General features: G+C 36.9%; 1 protein-coding gene across 2 annotated transcripts in view; it reads right to left on the bottom strand.

Moving 5' to 3' along the window:
• RADX (RPA1 related single stranded DNA binding protein, X-linked) overlaps positions 1-20919 on the bottom strand; it is a 74139-nt gene that overhangs the window by 41017 nt on the left and 12203 nt on the right. For both annotated transcript variants that reach the window (XM_043896456.1, XM_043896457.1), the window contains exons 4-10: positions 9714-9822; positions 9425-9516; positions 9195-9317; positions 6179-6283; positions 4677-4841; positions 3363-3523; positions 2399-2574 (exon numbers count right to left, since the gene is read on the bottom strand). In XM_043896456.1, the coding sequence (XP_043752391.1) occupies positions 2399-2574; positions 3363-3523; positions 4677-4841; positions 6179-6283; positions 9195-9317; positions 9425-9516; positions 9714-9822 (931 nt within the window). The remainder of the gene's footprint in view (positions 1-2398; positions 2575-3362; positions 3524-4676; positions 4842-6178; positions 6284-9194; positions 9318-9424; positions 9517-9713; positions 9823-20919) is intronic.

Genomic DNA, 20919 nt, shown 5'->3' with positions numbered 1-20919 from the left:
GGGTCACTGAAGATGTAATTTAGTTAAGATGTGGTCATATTAGAGTAGGGTGGGCCCCTAATCCAATGACTGATGCCCTTATCACATGGGGAAATTTGGACACAGAGATTGGAGTGATATTTATACAAGCCAAGGAAAGCCAGAGATGGCTAGCAAATCACCAGATGCTAGGGGTAAGGCGTGGGGCAGACTTTCTCACAGCCCTCAAAAGGAATCCATTCTACTGATACCTTGATTTTGGACTTACAAAGCTGTGAAACAATAAATTTCTGTTGTGTAAGTCTGTTTGTGGTACTTTGTTATAGCAGCCCTAGAAAATTAATACAGATTTTGGTATCACTAAGTGGTGTGCTGCTATAACAAATACATAAAAACATAGAAGTGGCTTTGGAATTGGGTATTAAGTGAAGGGGGCTTTCCCGGTGGCTCAGCAGTAAAGAATCCACCTGCAATGCAGGAGATGCCAAGAGATATGAGTTCATTCCCTGGGTTGGGAAGGCTTTTGAGATGCATAACATAAAAAGCCTAGATAGCCCTCAAGAGAATGTTGGTAGACATATGGATTTTGAAGGAGAATCTCTTGAGAGCTCTGAAAGAAAAGGAGTGGTAGAGAAAGTTTCTGCTGTCTAAGAGAATACATTCAGTGTCATGAACAGAACTAGAAATGTTAATGTAAATTTTGCTTCTGGTAAGGTTTCAGACAGAAATGTTATTGGAAACTGAGTGAAAGATAATCCTTAATACAAAGTGGCAAAGTACGTGGCCAAACTGTATTCTGTTGGATGCCAAGTGAAACATGTATAAGATGAACTTGTATATTTAGATGAAGAGATTTCTAAGCAAAGTGATGAAGACACAGTCTGGTTTCTTCTTGATGCTTATAGTAAAATACAAGAAGGGAGAAGAGTTGAAAAGGAATTGTTAAGAAAAAAAGAATCAAGGAATTCCCTGGAGGTCCAGTGGTTAGGACTCCACACTTTCACTGCCAAGGGCCTGGGTTCAATCCCTGGGTGGGGAACTAAGATCCCACAAGCTGTGCAGCATGGCCAAAAAAAATGAAATAAAAACAAAAAAAGAAACATCAATACTTGAAAAATTATCAGCCTCTCAATATTGGAAAACATATGAAAGCTTGCTTTGGGAAGCACACTAAGAGCATTGCTAGATAACCATTTGCCCAAGAGATTACAACTTGTGGATCCAGTCAACCAACTCAGTAGGCATGCTATTAGCTTCAACTGAAAGGGACATAGGTGGGAAGAAATGCAGGAATGCAATGCCATTGGACTTTTGGGATTCTACAGTCAGGAAATGAGCTGACAGAGATATCTAGCTGTGATCAAGTACTATTCTTCAAGAAAAGGGAAAAATGACCCTGAGGAGTGATGCCATTTCCTCCATTCTAGGAGGCAGGGACACCTCCTGAATTCCAGAAGCCAGGGCCACTTTCTCAGTTCCAGAGTGCAGTACCACCACTCAGTGCCATGGGAGTGGGGCTGCCATCTCAGTGGGCCCAAAGGACACAGTACTCTGCCAGAGAGGATAATTCTGGGGCCTTAAGGCCAAATGGTATTTGCCTTGCTAGGTTTCAAATTTGCCTGTGACCCATAACCTCCTTTTTCTTCCCAATTTCTCCCTCTTGAAATGGGAATACTTATCCTATGTCTGTCCCATCATTGTATTTTGGAAGGTAATATGTCTAGTTTCATAGGCTCACAGATGGAAAAGAATTTTGTTCCAGGATGAAACACCCTACATCTCATCCATATGAGATTTATATGATATTTAGGAATGAGAGTTAATACTGGTATAGATTAAGACTTTGGGGGATGTTCTGATAGAGTGAATGTATGTTATATGTGAGAAGGACATGAGTTTTTAGAGGGCAGACTGTTAAGGACTGAATTATGTTCCTGCCAAACACCACCTTGACTACCAATATGTAACCAATTACATGTTCAAGGACCATAAGAATATGACCTTATTTGGAAGTAGGGTCATTGAAGATGTAATCAGTTAAAATGAGTTCATACTAAAGTAGACTGGTACTCCAGAGCGGGTCCCTAATCCAATATGGTTGGTGTCCTTAAAGAAAAACTTGGACACATATATACCCACAGGGAGAATGCCATGTGAAGACCAAGGCAGAGATTCAAGTAATAACTTCCATAAGCCAAGGAATGCTAAAGATTGCCACTAAACCACTAGAAGCTAAGGGAGATGCATGGAACAGAGTCTTCCTCATAGCCTTCAGAGGGAACCCACCCTGCCTATACCTTGATTTTGGACTTTGGCAGCCGTAGAAAACTATACGACTTCTAGTAGCACTGCTCATTCTGTGGGATAGAAACAAATGAAAAAGCATATGCTATGTATATACTTAATACAAATGACTTACTGTTTGCCACTTGGGGTTTGCATAATTTTTTTCTTCGTGACAGGGCTTGAACTTGCATGTGCAGAACGACAACACTGAGAACTTCCAGAACCATCATCGTGATGACGTTTACCATCTTTTTCCTGACTTTGACTTTCTTTTCTAGCTGCTTCAGATGTTGAGGGTCGGTTAGCATTCTAAAACCAAAAATTTGAAGAAAACATTTTAAACTAATTCACAAAAATTATTTCTCTCTTAAAAGACTCTACACTTTTAGTGTATTCATTTTTCATAACTTGAGTTGTAACAAAACTGTAATCATAACAATGCTTTTATAAAGTTGATTTATCTTAATCTAACTGCTAGTAACATATTTCAAACAGAAAAACAAAAGTCTTTCTTATATAACTGTAAAGTTGGATTAGATGCTTCTTTCCATAAGAATAGTAATCTTAGAAATAACTTTTAAAAACATAAACTCATGAAAAAAATTAACTTGTCTTGATTTTGCCTAGAGTCCAGAAGTGGCCTCTTCTATAGCATTTATCCTCCCAGAGTCACTGCTACCTCTTAATAAAATCTGGGTAGAACTGCCAAGTCTGACAATAGAGCTAAAAACTTTCAGTGGGAATGTACCTATACTTTCGGCCTGGACAAAAGGTAAGAAATGAATGTAATCATAAATACCACCTGGAAATCTAAATAAAGGCTATCATGACAGGCTCATATTACATAGAAAGCAAAAACAAGATACCAAGTTTGGAGGGCCTAGGGAAATATCAGAGGCTGTGACTTTCAGTCCAGATTGCTCCAAAATAAATGACATAAAAAGAAAACAAACTAAAAATGAAGCTTTTCCTTTTAGGTTTACATCATTAAGAGTTAATACATGTGAGTTCTGAATGAATTATACAAGATGTAATACCAACTGTGATTACAAACACAGTGCTTTCAGAGATATACTATTAATCCTCGGGCACCATACCCGTAGTGTTTCAGATGCTGAGGCACTTTCAGTTGCACTGCTATGCGGGACATACTTTATAACGGTAATTATTCCCTGAATTGCAATGCGCTTTTGTTCCCTATACTGCAAGTCTTCAATCTCCACCTTTACTTCACTTAGAGCTGTCAAGAGTGATTCAACTGCAAAAGAGTAATTCCAAGGAAATTTTAAGTTTTAAAGAACTGAAATGACAAAAATAAGAATTAGATTTGCAATGTAATTTCACAACATGAAAATTATAAACTTGCTACATAACTTAAATATGTGAGACTTTGTGCTTATATTTGGCATCCCCTTATGTAATGTCAGTAAAACTAACAAAGCATATTTCAGTTAAATTGTGATACAGTCTTCTAGTCTGCTGTCTTAATTTGAAACAGAAATTTTACATATTAAATGTAATTTATATATCATACTTCAAACTATAAAGTGTTTCTTAGCCATTGCATAGAAGCACATGTTAATATATTCTATATTCTATATGTTATATATAGCAGATACTACATATTGCTGGCATTATGAAGTATAGAAGAATGCCAATATTTAGCTGATGATAGATCAGTATTTCAAAGTTTCTTTTTTTCCAAAGCTGTGCAATTATCCCATAGCTTGTCAAAAAGAATAGATGCTAAACCTTTCAACTATCATATTTTAATTCTACTAAAATAAATTAACGTTGTCTCTCATCAGTACTTATTCTGAATCTCACTAATTTTGATATCATTTTTATTTAAAGGTGGAGCCTCAACTGTGTTATATCCAATATACAGTCATCCATAAGTTTTGCAAACCTGCGGATACAAAGAGCCAACTGTAATCACTATATATCCCTTATGTAAGGCATTTAAGCATCTGTAGATTTAGGTATCCATGGGGCTCCTTGAACCAATCCTCTATGGATACCAAGGGATATCTATGTATCATTCCATAAAAGTGGCCTAATACAGTTTTCTGTATCTTGATATCAAATTGTCCAATGTTTCCTTTCATATGTTTAATCTAAATAATGTTATAGGAGTTGGGATCTACCAATTTATCTCAAAGACCTTAAATCAAGATATTATCTCCATTTAGTCAGTCTATATTCCTTTTTTCTTACAGTCTAATAAAATCAAAATATCCACCTTTATGGGACATGACATATGTTTTTATATCTTGATAAAGATCAAATTATTAACACTGAGTGTTGCTACATTTTGGCCTACTCAAACTAAAGAATAAAGATGACTAAATGACAAGCATATACCATACATATAGCATATAATCATAAACGACTAGTAATTTCATCAGTACCTTTAAGAGAACTACTATACTTCAAAAATGTCTCTGGCACTGGTGGATAGGGGTAATATCCACCCATAACAGTATTCTTCACTTCGCCAGAATCGTTCTTCGCTTTAATCCACTGAATAAAGTTTTTTACCTTGGCATCATTGGCATACGGCTGGCCTTTATGACCTCATTGCATGAAGGGTAAAAAATAAGGGGAAAAAAAAAACAAATCACTGTAGTAAACTGCCTGGACTTTTTTGTGTATAAAAACATTTTAATATAAGATCAATCTTATGTCACCAAGAAAAGAAGTCAACTTATTCACTATGTAGCACATAATTATACTGAATATGCATACAAAAATTATCAAAGATGGTTAATAAATCCTAAATCTAGAAGGAAATCAAACATATTACAGTTTCAGTGGACTACACTGTAGCTGTCTGTAGGATACCAAAAAAAGCCAGAAGAGAAAGAAAACTGATAGCCTGGACTTTTCTAACTATCCAACTGGTTAGCATCTTCTTAACCAATTTTTATGTATTAACCTGAAGGTATGATAGCACATATGAACTAAATTTTCTGTGAATATAGCTTAGCATTTAAATTCATGCTTTTGAAATGTACTTAAGTGTCATCTACATCTGATATTATTGGTATATATTAGATCTGATATTATTCATATTTATAAAATGAGGTATAAACAAAGATGTGTATTACATCCTTCCTAGGACTCTTCTTTGACAAATTTCCTAATTACCAAGATGGTAGTATTCTAGTAAGTACAACATTCCACAGTACTCTCACTCATCTGATTTTCTTGCCCACACTATCAGAGGGAATGGAAAAAAATAATAAACTTGTAGATAAGCAGTGAGACTTTGCTTGCTATGTAAGTAAAATGCAAGTCTGGGGACCAAAATTTAACATACATTTTCATTTTAATATTTTAAAACTACTGTTAGTTGAATCCTTATTATGATACAGGGCCAAACAGTCTTCAATCTATGAAGCCATTTATGATTATCTAACTTAACATTAAGCAGGAATTAAAGTTAACCAAAGGACATAAAATTCTTCAGAAGTCAGAAAATCGTTGCTTGAACTGTAAATCATCTTGAAGCAATAGATTTCATAGGCTGTATATTCTTTGTTGGGGCTTCCTGGTGCTCAGATGGTAAAGAATCTGCCTGCAATGCAGAAGACCCAGGTTCGATCCCTGGGTTGGGAAGATCCCCTAGCGAAGGGAATGGCAACCCACTCCAGTATTCATGCCTGGAGAATTCCATGGACAGAGGAGCCTGATGGGCTATACAGTCCACGGGGTTGCAAAGAGTCAGACACGACAGCAACTACTGTGCACATGCGTGCACACACACACATATTCTTTGTTAAACCAATCTTATAGTGAAGGAGATCAAAATAAGGCTATCCTGTGGTTGAATGTTATAATAGAAAATTCAATTTAATGAAGAGAAAATATATTAGATTTCCAATTAAGTATATACAAAGAAATTGCTTACCAGTAATAAATATATGACTCTCATTTGTTGTGGTCAGGTAAAGCAGTTTAGGTACTTGAGCATCATTTTTGACAACTTTCAGCTGTGTACACATGAAATATGTCACTGCAGGAAAAGAAAACTTATGAAATTATTTTTGCATTTCAAAGGGAAATACCTAGATTACGATCTAACAGAGCGCTTCTCAAGTTTTACTGAACTCGGGAATGACTTGGGAAAATTGTTAAAATGTAAATTCAGATTCAGTAGTTTTAGTGTGGGGCCTGAAATTCTTTGCTAGTGAGATCTTAGGTGATACTAGTGCTGTTAGCCCTTTGACCACACTTGGAGCAACAAGGATCTAACACTTTTCCTTTAGGAAGTATTAATATAGCAGCTGCACATAACTGAAGGCCCTGCTTGCTGGACAGTTGAAGAGCAAAAGTCTTATAATTGGCCACACAACAGAGTGTGAACCATTATTTCCTACAGAGAAAAAAAACTGAGCTTCTCCATGATGTTTTCACTGATTAACCCAATCTAACCTTGATCCCCGAAATTACTCTCTCTTTCCATCAGATAGGGCTACACACTATTAATGTGAACTTGTTTATGCAAGTGTTTTAATTGTGTTTCTCTCAATTAGACTTTAAATCTCAAAGACAGGGCTTCTACCACGTATTCTTTTCTGTTGGCTTTCCTCACCAACTAGATAGACTAAAAAGAATCCTTGAAAATAAGATTATCGTGTCTTCAGATTTCAACCACTTTCAAAAGCTATCAACTGTTCTTTAACTATCAGGTTATTTAGGAAGAGTTTACTTATCCAACAATATCTTTAAAATTTTAACTTACCATGTGCCAAAACAGTTGTCTTACAAATTAGGAAATGAAGAAATAAAATATAAATACTTGCAATTTCCTATCAACAGTAAGCTCTCATTTGAGAATAAATATTTCCCTAGAGCATGATAATATCTATAAATTTATTTCCTGTATCTCTCATTTACTAGTTCTTTAATTTGGAGCAATGCAAAGAAATAAAATCCGTTCAAATGACTAAGAATAATTCTCTTGATTTATATTGTTTTTCACTTATTTCAAAAACTGTACAAAGATGTGAGTATTCATGATTGAAGATGCTGACATAAGAATACTAAAGAAATCTCTCATTTTAATTTCATGATTGCTAAAAATAAGACATTTGAACCTAAACACCTTCTAGCTGTTTAAAATCTCTCTTGACCTTTATTTCCTCACCCATAAATTTGTAAAAACATCACTTCTTTAAAAGGTAACTGCAAGTACAAAATTAATTAACATTTATGAGCAACTAATATATAGTAAGCAGTGAAAAAAATTTCCCCTTAGTTCTTCACTTTCCTTAATGAAAAGTAAAAAAGGTGGCCCTGGGCCAGCGGTGCCCCAGCACACACACACCATGGGCCTTCCACAGCACCATGAATCGCCAAAGCCTGTGATTCTGAGCACACACACATACAAAGTAAAACAGATGCTCTACTACCAAAGGATTCTGGTACTGTTCCAGAAAATCCTTAGTCATGTTCTCCTTCATAGGCCTGAAGTTCCTTAATATTCACCATTTATTTCACAATTTTTTCCTTCACTCTTAATCAAAAGATGAAAATGAACAGTGATTGTTGTCAACTCTTGTACTAGAGTAAATCTCACTAAGCTCCATATAAACTTTTCTTAAAAGATATATTTCATGTTTCCATAAGAAATAGAATGTGACTACATGGCAACATTTCTGTGAAAAATCATTTGCCAAAACCTGTGTCCGTTAGCTATTAAAACAGCTACAGTGGCTATAAAGAGAGAGGGACCTGGCCATAAAACCCATCTAAATTGTCATGAGCAATCATCACTATCAACCATCTATGCCCTGAGAGAAGCTATATGAAAGGTCAAAGCCCCACTTACCTTGGAAACCCATACCTTGGTTTTGGTCAAAACTCCCCTTCTGCTCTCCCCTTCAATCATAGTTGGGGAAATATTTAGTTCTATTCATATATATATATATAAAATTTAATCTCACAGGCATAAGATGGATTCTAATGAGGTAATATCTGAATAGTGAGTAATACTATTTTACAATAGAGAATAAGGGGTAGCAGAACAGCCCCATATATGGTCTCTTGGTATCCCGATGTTCTACCATCTCTATGTTGTTGCTGATCAAAAAAAATACATGTGGTCAAGATTGAGAATTTTCCCAATTTTGGCAAGCATTTAACAATCAGTATTTCATTCATATAGTCATTTGGAAAATAGCTCACCATATCTAAACTAGCTTTATGTTACAAATTCAAACAAGGAAAAATTTCACTGAAGTTGTTATAAGAAAGTATTAAATATATTTTTCCTCATCAAAATAGATTTGTAGACTAAGTTGTTACATAAAATACATAGTAGGACATACTTTAAATGTAGGACATACTTTAAATGTCTTGAAATAAATAAAAGAAGTGGAAAAAATACCTATGTATATGAATAATAAGGGGAAAAATCAACACCAAAGTAAGTAAAATATTGACCAGGTGGTTTAACACCATTAACCTAATATTAATTTCATACTCAAAGGACATCATACTTACCACTGTCATTATTTAATTACATAGTTTCCCAATCCTCTACCAGTTAATTCTACATTAGTAAAGTCTTCATTGTCTTAAATGGGGTCTATTAATTCAATTTCCAAATGGATACAAAGGAAATGGTCTATGCTTTAGTTTCACTGAATTTTAAGCTTTTATGTCTAAAATGCTAAAAGTGAGAATTGAAAAAAACTAGTTTCAATCCCAAATTAATTCTGAATAGAAAACCAGAAGACAGCTAGTATCTATAATACCATTTATAATATTAATATAGAAAAAATGTATTATGTGCTATCAGACTGCTTGAATTTGCTAGCTCAGTATCATGGCATTCTGTAAGTTAGTATACTCTACTGTTTTTTTTCAGTTAATGCTCCCATTTCCAACTATAAAATGATAATAATATTTGAACTGAGTACTTGGGTAAATATGTTCAAAGATTTCTGGCTGAGATGTTGAAAACAGCTCCACTATAAATGGTTTTTCTGAAGTCCCGTCAGCAATGTGAATCCAGCGATATGACCAAAAATCTTCACGGCTATCTATATGGATAGAACATTAGAATAAATGAAGACAATGGATTATGCACATATGAACACAGAATTATTCACTGAAATACATTTTATGACTTTCAATATCAAAAGCTTACCCTTCTTTTTTGTCCGCTGGACCCTTCCTACAAAAACCAAAATGCCAATAACATCACAGATAGAATTATTTGGCATCTTATCCAGTTCTGATCTAAAAGAAGGAAAATTATTAAATAAATATTTTATTTTTAAACAGCAAAAGAGCATTCTACAAATATGAAAGAAAATCATATCTATTTAACTGCTACAGCATAATTTGGGGTAGATTTTGAGCAAATTATAATACCTTGTTTCAGTGACTAACAGTGAAAATAAATATTTGAGATATCTTACAAGAATCTATTTTACCTCGTAACAAAACGGTGATTTAATTTTGGCAATCTCCATTCTGGTTTCACCTGCTTTTCTGGGATGATAATTATATTAGTTGGAGGATCTCGAATATTCAGGCAGATTTCTGAAAAAGAAATATATTACTTTAATATGATATATATATAAAATAATATACACATGTATATATCACACAGCAAAAAATAGATTGACTGCTTTGAGTCCACCACTAAACCTGAGAACTAGATTATCAATAGCTTTCTTCTATCTACTCTGACATTATCACATACACTTATCTTTGTGTTTTACCATATACTTAAATTTTTAAATAGAGGTTTGTTTTTTTTTTTTTTTTAAATCACTTAAGTGTTTTTGCCGAAATAGTACACTATTTGGATTTGTTTTTGAACTTTAAATGAATGGAGTAATACCATAATGTGGTATTCTAGGGCTACATTTTTTCCCACTTAACATTATGGTTTTAAAATTCATCCATGCAGCTGCATACAGCATTTTTTCCTCTTTTCTACTGCGAATAATGTTCCAGGGTGTTGATATACTACAATTCTATTTACTCCTCATCATATTGCTGGACATCTGGATTATTTCCAGCTTTTGTCATAACAAACAGTCACTATGAATTTTTTTTCTACATATCTCCTTGTACACACAGGCAAACGTTTTCTAAGGTATTATATCCAGAAGGGAAACCCTGGATTATAAAACATGCAAATGTTCCACTCTATAGGATGAAGAAGTCTTCAGTCGTGTCCGACTCTTTGCGACCCCATGGACTGTAGGAGCCTACCATGCTCATCTGTCCATGGGATTTTTCCAGGCAAGAATACTGGAGTGGGTTGCCGTTTCCTTCTCCAGAGGATCTTTCCAACCCAGGGATCAAATCCGGGTCTCCCGCATTGTAGGCAGATGCTTTGCTGTCTGAACCACCAGGGAAGTCACTCTATAGGATAATTCCAAACTATTCTCAAGTAGTATTTATTAACTCTTCAATTAGTTTATTAATACTATAAATATTCATTAATATTTACTAAATATTAAATATTAATTTAAACTATTAACTGTTTCAGCAGCAATGTGCAAGAATTCCATTGAGCCACATCCTCTCCAAATTTTGGTTCTGTTAAATTTATTTATTTTGGCTGTACCACACAGCATATGGAATCTTAGTTCCCTGACCGGGGATCGAACCTGTGCCCCCTGCAGTGGAAGCACAGTCTTAATCTCTGGATAGCCAGGGAAATTCCTAAATTTCTTATTTTTTGTCAATCTAATGATACAAAATGACAATCTGTCGTGGTCTTATTTTGTACTTCTCTTACTACTAATTATGTTCAACATTTCATATACCTATAGTCATCTACACATCCTCTTTCATGAAATACCTCCTAATATTTTTGAATTTTTTTTCTACTAGATTGTCTTTTTCTTGTTTGTATTAGTTCTTTATATATACTGAATGCCTTTGTTGATTATACTATTGCAAACATCTTCACCCAGTTTTTGAATTTTTGGGGGGTGTCTTTTTAAAAATTATTTATTTTACTTTACAACATTATACTGGTTTTGCCATACATTGACTTGAATCCGCCATGGGGGTGTCTTTTGATGGACAAAAGTTCATAATTTTTGTTTTATCCTTTTAAAAATATTTTATTTATTTATTTGGCTGTGCTGGGTCTTAGCTGAAGCATGCAGGATCTTTTACCTGTGGCATGTAAACTCTTAGCTGTGGCATGTGGGATCTAGTTTCCCGATCAGGAATAGCACCTGGGCCCTCTACACTGGGAGCATGGAGTCAGCCACTGGACCATCAGGGAAGTCCCAGAAGTTCTTAATTTTAATCTAGTTAAGCTTATTAATCTTTCTTTCATGGTTACCATTTCTGTGTGTTATCCAAAAGATGCTTCCTTATCCCAAAGGCAAACACAGATACTTTCTAAAAAGTTTTGCCCTAAATCTGAAAATTTAAGCATTTGATATGTCTGGCATTGATTTTTTATAGGTATGATATAGGAATATAATGTCATTTTTTTCTCTTAATATTGAATGCTCAGTCGTGTCCAACTCTGTGACCTCATGGACTGTAGTCCACCAAGTTCCTCTGTCCATGGGGTTTTCCAGGTAAGAATACTGGAGTGGGTTGACATTTCCTCCTCCAGGGGATCTTTCCAAGCCAGGAATGAAACCTGCATCTCCTACATTGGCAGGCAGATTCTTTACCACTATGCCACTATTATCCTTAATAGAATTTATCTAAAGCTCTTATTTCATTTACATTTTCTGTCCTTAAAAGTTTCCTCATACCAAGTTCCTTTTCTTGCTGACAAATTTGTAATAACAAGCATTAATTTCAGATATTAATTTGATTCTAAATATTTCCCAGCTCATGTAAGCCTGAAACTCACTTAGCTTAATTCCTTTTGTATTTTCAATTGTTTGGTTTGTAAATACTTTTATTTAAGTCAATTAAATAGAGCTCTTTTACAAATCAACCAAGGCAATATTATCCAAAGTCAAAGACACATACACACACACAGAGACCTCAGTTCTTATTTCAAGATTTCAGTCCTGAGTCAGGTTCAGCAATGTAAAACCCATCAGTGTACAAAAGAAGTTGCATTAAAATTGGGTTTCTGACAGATGAAACAAGTCAAATTCACTTGGCTAGATGGCTAAATATTTGCAGAAAAAGCATTTAGGATTTCTATTTATCTTAGACAAGCCAACTTCTAGTTTACCCCCTCTAAAATTTGCATTTTAAAAGACAGCAGAGATGAATGGTCCTGAGAAGACCAGATAGGACACTTCCATCTCAAAGATACAGGCAAGTCTTCCTAGGATGACTTTGTTTCCCCTTTTTGAAAATATTTACAAGCCTCTTAAGATAAACATGGAAGATTTGGGAAGTGGTAAAAGGATTGGTGGGTTTTGGATTAATTTTGGAGCCACCCTTATGGTCCTGTAAAGATTACATTTGTAAAACAAGGATAGTTTTGTATTTCTCTTTTTAAAAAAAGAATTGTGTGGCTACCTCAGTGAAATTGAAGGACTGACATACCAATTTACCTATGTTGGAAAGTTTTACTTTTCCTTTTCTAGCTTAGGGAAGAAGGCCTCTTGGGAAGGCTCAGAGGCAACACTTAGCCTCTTGTAAATCAATCTGGACCAAGGGGGAAAGAGGTGAAGGTAATAGGAAAGATAGGCTGAGGTATCCACCTCATAGTCTTGCCAGGAAGGCAGTGGCCAGGGAAAAGTGGGCTCAGTGTTAGGCTTGAACCAGATGTGTCTGGCATTGCACGGAAGTTGTCTTGTTGGGGGTGGATACCCTAGTAGCCTGGTCCATTCCGTGATCCACCTTATCCTGTCAAGGGAGTCTTCAAGCAGCAGGCACCCTAATGGCTTTTAAAAGTGCCTGACCTGTGCTTGCACAATATTAATTGGCCTGGTTCTCAACTTAAGGCAGAAAGAAACGAGAGCCTTCACTAGCTTGGGTGGCAGATACTGTGGCACAGTGGGCTGCGGGGCCTTTGGAACACACCAGAGTAACCCTGGCCAGAGTTCCTCAGTTGCTTCCACAGCCACTTGCCTGTTCGCAGAGGGTTTGAGGAGAAAGAAACAAGAAAACATAGAGGAAGCCTTAGAGGAAGCAGTTAGTATCAGGTGTCTGTGCGTTACCAAAGTAACCAGAATAAACCAAAACCTAGCCAGCCAGAGAGTCACATTAACATGGCTTCCCAGTTCCATTAGACCTGTGACCTTTGTCCAAAATGTCAGAGTTTTCAAAACACATACAGAACAAACACACAAACACAGATTGTCCTAGGAAGATCAGATAGAACATTTACATCTCCAAGACAGAAATGCAAGTTTCCCCTTAGAAAACTTTGTTAAAGTTTTGTCAAGTTTTTGTTTTCTCCTCATTGGATCATAACGATAGGTCTACCAATCACTTAGGATTTTTCCTAGGGGACTTAGAGGTGGCACCTTAGAGGAAGCAATTACTACAAAATATCTGTGCACTCAAAGCAAACAAACCAAACCAAATCACGCCAGCAGGAAGTTACCCAAAAAAGGCAAATGGCAAAGAGATGCCCAGAAATTAAAAAAACCAAATGGCAAGAATGCCCCAAATGTGACTTCCAAGTCCCACTAAGCCTGTGATGTTTGTGCAAAACAGTGCCTTACAAACTGGGTGCCCTGTCTACAGGGAGAAACCCCTGAACTGGAACTGCATCAGTTCCTCAAATGGAAAACATCAAGAGATCTCGAGGTGCACCTTGGGGGACTTATCAAAATGCTAATGGGTGTCTCAATACACCAGATGCCCTCTTTCTGATCCTCCAATAGTTAGTGTTTTCTCAAGAGTGAAAGTTAGGGATGACACAGACAAGAGAAGTGAAGGTGTCCTTTAGGTGAAAGAAACCTTGCCAGGGCAGCCTCTCCCCCATTCTCTGCTGCATCCTTGAAGTTCCACAGCTGAGTCTGTGGGTCAGGTGTGACTGGGGCTTTGCCCTGTGGCAGAAGTCTCTGGCTTACCCACCCACCAGCTGGTCAGCACCAGTCCTGGAACACCTCCATACCAAGTAGCTGATCCTGCAGCAACCCAGGCCCACCCACCAGCAGGCTGGCACTAGCCATGGACCCACTCGACAATCCCATCCCTTGCCCAGGGACTGGCTCCCACCTTCCAGTGGGCAGCAGCCTCCACACAAGATAGGGTCTGGCAGCCAACCAGGCCAGGAGATGCCCTGCCTACCAGCACACCCATAGTAGTCATTCACAATAGGAGGGCTCACACAACCCACATAGGAGGCACCCCTAAGCATATAGCCCTGGTGATCCATGCTTATATGGTCAATTAATCCATGACAAAGGAAGCAAGAATATACAATGGGGAAAAACAGCCTCTTCAATAAATGACATTGGGAATACTGGATAGCTATATGCAAAAGAATCAAACTGGACTACTTTCTCACACCATGTACAAAAATAAAACTCAAAATGGATTAAAGACTTAAATGTAAGACCTAAAACCCTAAAACTTCTAAAAAGAAAACAGAGGCAGTATGCTCTCTGACATTGGTCTTAGCATATATTTTTGGATCTGTCTCCTCAGGCAAGGGAAATGAAAACAAAAATAAACAAATGTGACCATGTCAAACTTTTGCAAAGCAAAGGAAACTATCAACAAAATGAAGAGAGCCCATTGAATGGGAGAAGGTATTTACAAATGATAATTCAATAAGGGGTTAATATCCAAAATAGACAAAGAACTTATACAAATATCAAAGAAAAAAAAACTAAATTAAAAGCTGGGAAGAGGACCTGAATAGACATTTATTTTTCTCAGACAACACAAAGATGACCAATGGACATGAAAAGATGCACAACATCACTAATCATTGCTGCTGCTGTTGCTGCTAAGTCGCTTCAGTCATGTCTGACTCTATGCGACCCCATAGACGGCAGCCCACCAGGCTCCTCCATCCCTGGGATTCTCCAGCCAAGAACACTGGAGTGGGTTGCCATTTCCTTCTCCAATGCAAGAAAGTGAAAAGTGAAAATGAAGTTGCTCAGTCGTGTCTGACTCTTAGCAACTCCATGGACTGCAGCCTACTAGGCCACTCTGTCCATGGGATTTTCCAGGCACGAGTACTGGAGTGGGGTGCCACTGCCTTCTCCATCACTAATCATTAGGAAACTGCAAATCAAAACCATGAGATACCACCACACACCTGTTAGAATGGTTATCATCAAAAAAGACAACAAATAATAGATGTTGGCAGGTATGTAAAGCAAAAGGTACCTTTGTGCACTGTTGGGATTGTAAATTGATGCAGCCTCTATAGAAAACAATATAGAGGTTCCTCAAAAAGTTCAAAACAGAACTACCATATGACCCAGCAATTTTACTTCTGGCTATTTACCTGAAGAAAACAAAAACACTAATTCAAAAAGGTATATGCACATCAGTGTTCACTGAAATGTCATTTACAATAGCCAAGATATGGAAGCAAGCTAAATGTCCATTGACAGACTAATGGATAAAGAAGACGTGGGGTGTGTGTGTACACACACACACACACACACACACACACACACACACACACACACAGTGGAATATTACTCAGCCATCAAAAGTAATGAAATCTCTTGCTACTTGAAACATGGATGGATCTAGAGGATATTATGCTACGTGAAATAAGCCAGATAGAGAAATATAAATACCATATGGTCTCACATATATGTGGAATCTTAAAATAAATTCAACAAACAAAATGAAACAAAAACAGACTCACAGATACATAGAATAAATCAGCTGTTGCCAGGGGGTGGGGGATGAAATAGGTGATGGAAATTAAGAGGTACAAACTTGCAGTTATATAATAAAACAAGTAAGCCAAAGGGATGTAATATACAAAATAAGAAGTTATAGTAACTTTATAAAAACATTATAATAACTTTCTTTGGGGACAGGTGGTCACTAGACTTATGGTGATCATTTTGTAATGTATGCAAATATCAAATCACTCTGTAGGACACCTGAAACTAACATATTGTACAGCAATACAGCAACTGTGTTGTGCTGTGCCTAGTTGCTCAGTTGTGTTCGACTCTTTGCAACTCCATGGACTGTAGCCAGCCAGGCTCCTCTGTCCATGGGATTCTCCAGGCAAGAATACTGGAGTGGGTTGCCATGCCTTCCTCCAGGGGATCTTCCCAACCCAGGGATGGAACCAAAGTCTGCTGCATTGCAGGATTCTTTACCATCTGAGCTACCAGGGAAGCCCAAGAATACTGGAGTGGGTAGCCTATCCCTTCTCCGGGGGAACTTCCCAACCCAGGAAACAAATGGGGGTCTACTGCATTGCAGGCAGATTCTTTATCATCTGAGCTACCCAGGAGGCCAATACATCAACTATACCTCAATAAAAAGCTCTTATGCTTTTCATGGATTTTACCTTCTCACTAGGTGGTGCAGTGGTAAAGAACCGACCTGCCAATGTGGGTTTGATCCCTGGGTTGGGAAGATCCCCTGGAGGAGGAAATGGTAACCCACTCCAGTATTCTTGACTGGAGAATTCCAAGGACAGAGAAGCCTAGTGGGCTAGAGTCCATGGGGTCGCAAAGAATCAAGACACAACTGAGCACACAGGCACTCACACATCCCCACATTGGCAAGGGCAGCCTGTATAACATTAAACAGAAATAGTAGTAAGAGACCATCAGTGGTCCTCATTTTTTTTCCATTTATTTTTATTAGTTGGAGGCTAATTACTTTACAATATTGTAGTGGTTTTTGCCATACATTGACACGAATCAGCCATGGATTTACATGTATTCCCCATCCCGATCCCCCTCCCTCCTCCCTCTCCACCTGATCCCTCTGGGTCTTCCCAGTGCACCAGCCCTGAGCACTTGTCTCATGCATCCAACCTGGGCTGGGGATCTGTTTCACCGTAGATAATATACATGTTTCGATGCTGTTCTCTCGAAACATCCCACCCCCACCTTCTCCCTCAGAGTCCAAAAGTCTGTTCTGTACATCTGTGTCTCTTTTTCTGTTTTGCATATAGGGTTATCGTTACCATCTTTCTAAATTCCATATATATGTGTTAGTACACTGTATTGGTCCTTGTCTTTCTGGCTTACTTCACTCTGTATAATGGGCTCCAGTTTCATCCATCTCATTAGAACTGATTCAAATGAATTCTTTTTAATGGCTGAGTAATATTCCATGGTATATATGTACCACAGCTTCCTTATCCATTCGTCTGCTGATGGACATCTAGGTTGCTTCCATGTCCTGGCTATTATAAACAGTGCTGTGATGAACATTGGGGTGCACGTGTCTCTTTCAGATCTGGTTTCCTCGGTGTGTATGCCCAGAAGTGGGACTGCTGGGTCATATGGCAGTTCTATTTCCAGTTTTTTAAGAAATCTCCACACTGTTCTCCATAGCGGCTGTACTAGTTTGCATTCCCACCAACAGTGTAAGAGGGTTCCCTTTTCTCCACACCCTCTCCAGCATTTATTGCTTGTAGACTTTTGGGTAGCAGCCATCCTGACTCGCGTGTAATGGTAAGTGGTCCTCATTTTAAAAAGGAGTGTTTCAGGACTTCCCTAGTAGTCCAGTCATTAAGACTCTGCCCTTCTGCTACAGAGGGCTCGGGTTCAATCCCTGGTTGGGGAACTAAGATCTGGTATGACACAAGGCATGCCCCCCCAAAAAAAATTTTGGAGTGTTTCTAAATTTTCCCCTTAAGAGTTGTGTTTGTTTTCATTTGGCTTTGCAAACATCCTTTATCAGTTATGGAAAGTTCCTTTTCTTGCTATTTTCTTTTTAAAATTTATGAATGTGTGTAAAATTTGAGCAAATGACTTGTATGACTCTACTAGGACAACCTTCTTTAATCTATTAATGTGGTAGTGACACTTGTCTATTTTTCTAAGTAAAATCAACTTTGCATTGCTGGAAAACAATATAATTTAGTCACAATGTGTAATCATTTTTTTTTACATATAACTGAATTCAGTTTGCTAACCTTCAATTTTGTATATCTGTATATATGTTCATAGCTGAAGGTAGCCTTTAGTGTTCCTCATTCATAAAATTCTTACTTGGTTTTGATTATCAAGGTTATATTGGTAGCAAAGAATAAGTCAGAGAGTATACCTTCTTACTTTATTCTCTGGAAAATTTGGAATGATACATTCCTTGAATGTTTGCTATAATTTGCCTATAAAATGATACCTGCCTGGTGGGTGGGTGGTGGGTGTGTGTGTGATTATTTTAAACCTCTGATTCACTTTAGTAGTTATAGAACTATCTGGGTTTCTTATTTCTTTAATGTCAATATTTTTCTAAGGATTTGTTATATAGCAAACAAAGATTAAACCAGGGTGAAGATGACTGCTTTCTCATTTTGCCTATTACTAAACATGTGACAACAAAATTCTCCTTTACTTTTTCATATATGAGTGAAGAAAGTTTGTATTACATGGTATTACCTTGCACCTAGAAAATAGTTTGCATTTTACAAAGCACTTTCATAGCCATAGTTACTCAGTTATACTCAAGGTCCCTCCCAGCTCTAAAATGCTAGGATTTCAAATGAATTAAAAATCTCCTTCACCCCAAACCAAAAACACTTAACGTTATTACCTCAATATGTATTATGTAATACAGTCTGAAAATCTCAAGACTTTAAAAGGTTTATTATTTGTGTATGTCAACTGAACACTATTTTGTATAAGACAGGACAGAAGAATAAACAAAAAGGCAATATACAAAAATCATACACTGCCAGCAAATAATATGTCCTTTTTTTTACAACAGAATTTTCATCTTCATAAGCTTCCATTTATTTAGTTTCTTTAAAATTACATTAGTTTCTATAACTTATAACTATATGTGTAAGCATGAAAAAATAAACCAAGCTAAATTACCCCAACAGTTTGTGTTCCAACATCAACACCTAGAAGGCAGTGATAGTTACCACAGATCCTTATTTCTGTATGGACCAAACTGGCCTTCATTGCGTACTCTTTCTCATGTATTCTCTCATAACATTTAAACTACCCTGTTCTTATTCCTAATCCTTACTTACGTTTTCTCCAATTCAACCCATTCTCTTACTCTCCAGACCATTCATTCTTTCCTCGACTACATTTCTGTTCATTTCCTCTCCCCTTCCATTCATCCTTTTTTTCTTACCGTTTACTGTCTGCAGTCTTTCATGTTAATGTAATTTGTTCATCCTACATATCTGTTACCCTGTTAGACTAATTATTTTTTTAAATTGGAGGATAATTGTTGTGTTGGTTTCTGCTGTACAACAACATGAATCAGCTATAAGTATACATATATCCCCTCCTTCCCAAGCCTCCTCCCCACTCCTTAGGTCATCACAGAGGACCTGGTTGAGCTCCCTGTACTATACAGCAGCTTCCCACTAGCTATCTTTTTTACACAGAGTAATGTATATGTTTCAATGCTACTCTCTTAATTCGTCCTACCCTCTCCTTCCCCTGCTGTGTCCACAGGCTATTTATGTGTTAGATTAATTCTAAGGGTAGAATTCTGTATTACTTATTTTTGTGTCCCCTGTGCCTAGCACAGTTTACAGAGCTTTGTTTTCCCTTTAAAAGATGATTAATCACACTGAGATTTTTAAAGATCATAGATCAATAGTTTTCAACCCTGACTGTACATTAGAATCCACCTGAGGAGTTTCAGAGACACATCAATGTGTGGTCCCCTCCTCAGAATAATTATTAATAATTCAAAATCTCTGAGTGCGGTGGTCATGGTTCTTTAAAGCTCCCCAAATGATACTAATGTATCAGTAGTATTGAGATCCACTTATACACGAACACTAGGCAAACTATGGCTTGTAGACGGCTGCCTGTGTTTTGCAAATAAAAGTTTTACTGTAACACAGCTATGCCCATCCATTGACATATTATCTTTGGTTGCTTTCACTCAATAAAGACAGAGCTGAGTTGCTGTGAAAGAGACTATACTGTTTATACATCCTATAATATTTACTATTCAGCTATTTATAAATAGCTCACTGACACTTGATGAAGAGGGAAAAAGTCCCATTACTTATTAAAAAGGTGTGGGATAAGAGATTGATGCTAACACTAATAAGTAAAACTGTTCTAAAGACTAAAAGGTGCATTTTAAACATATTCTCATTAAGGCTCTCATTTTAAAAATGATTTCTGTATTTGTAATTATTCACTTAAAAATATAAATAGCTTCTCCTGGTGGGCTGCCGTCTATGGGGTCACACAGAGTTGGACACAACTGAAGTGACTTGGCAGCAGCAGCAGCATATCTTAAAAAGAGAGTTTATATTATGAAAATCTGGCCCTATAATTCTATGTAGCAGAGGTAGCATATAGCTCAATTCACTTTCACTGCTATGTTTTAACAACTATTTATCTACTGACCACATGCTGTCTATTGTCCCACTTTCCATATGTTTATAAGGTTTAGAAGCAGCTATTAGTACAGACTCATTTCTAGATTTGTCCACAGCTACATAGAAACTGTGACTGAAGTTAATTTTCTTTATATCAGAAAACACTGTATTTAGTAAAAAGAACATTAGGTTAAGTATGAGGAGAACTAGGTTTCAATTTTCACTATGCCAGTGATCCATTATATGACATCAACAAAGTCACTTACCTT

This window comes from Cervus elaphus, chromosome X (genome assembly GCF_910594005.1).
Source record: "Cervus elaphus chromosome X, mCerEla1.1, whole genome shotgun sequence".
NCBI classification, from domain to species: domain Eukaryota; kingdom Metazoa; phylum Chordata; class Mammalia; order Artiodactyla; family Cervidae; genus Cervus; species Cervus elaphus.
This window is presented reverse-complemented; position numbering and strand designations above follow the sequence as displayed.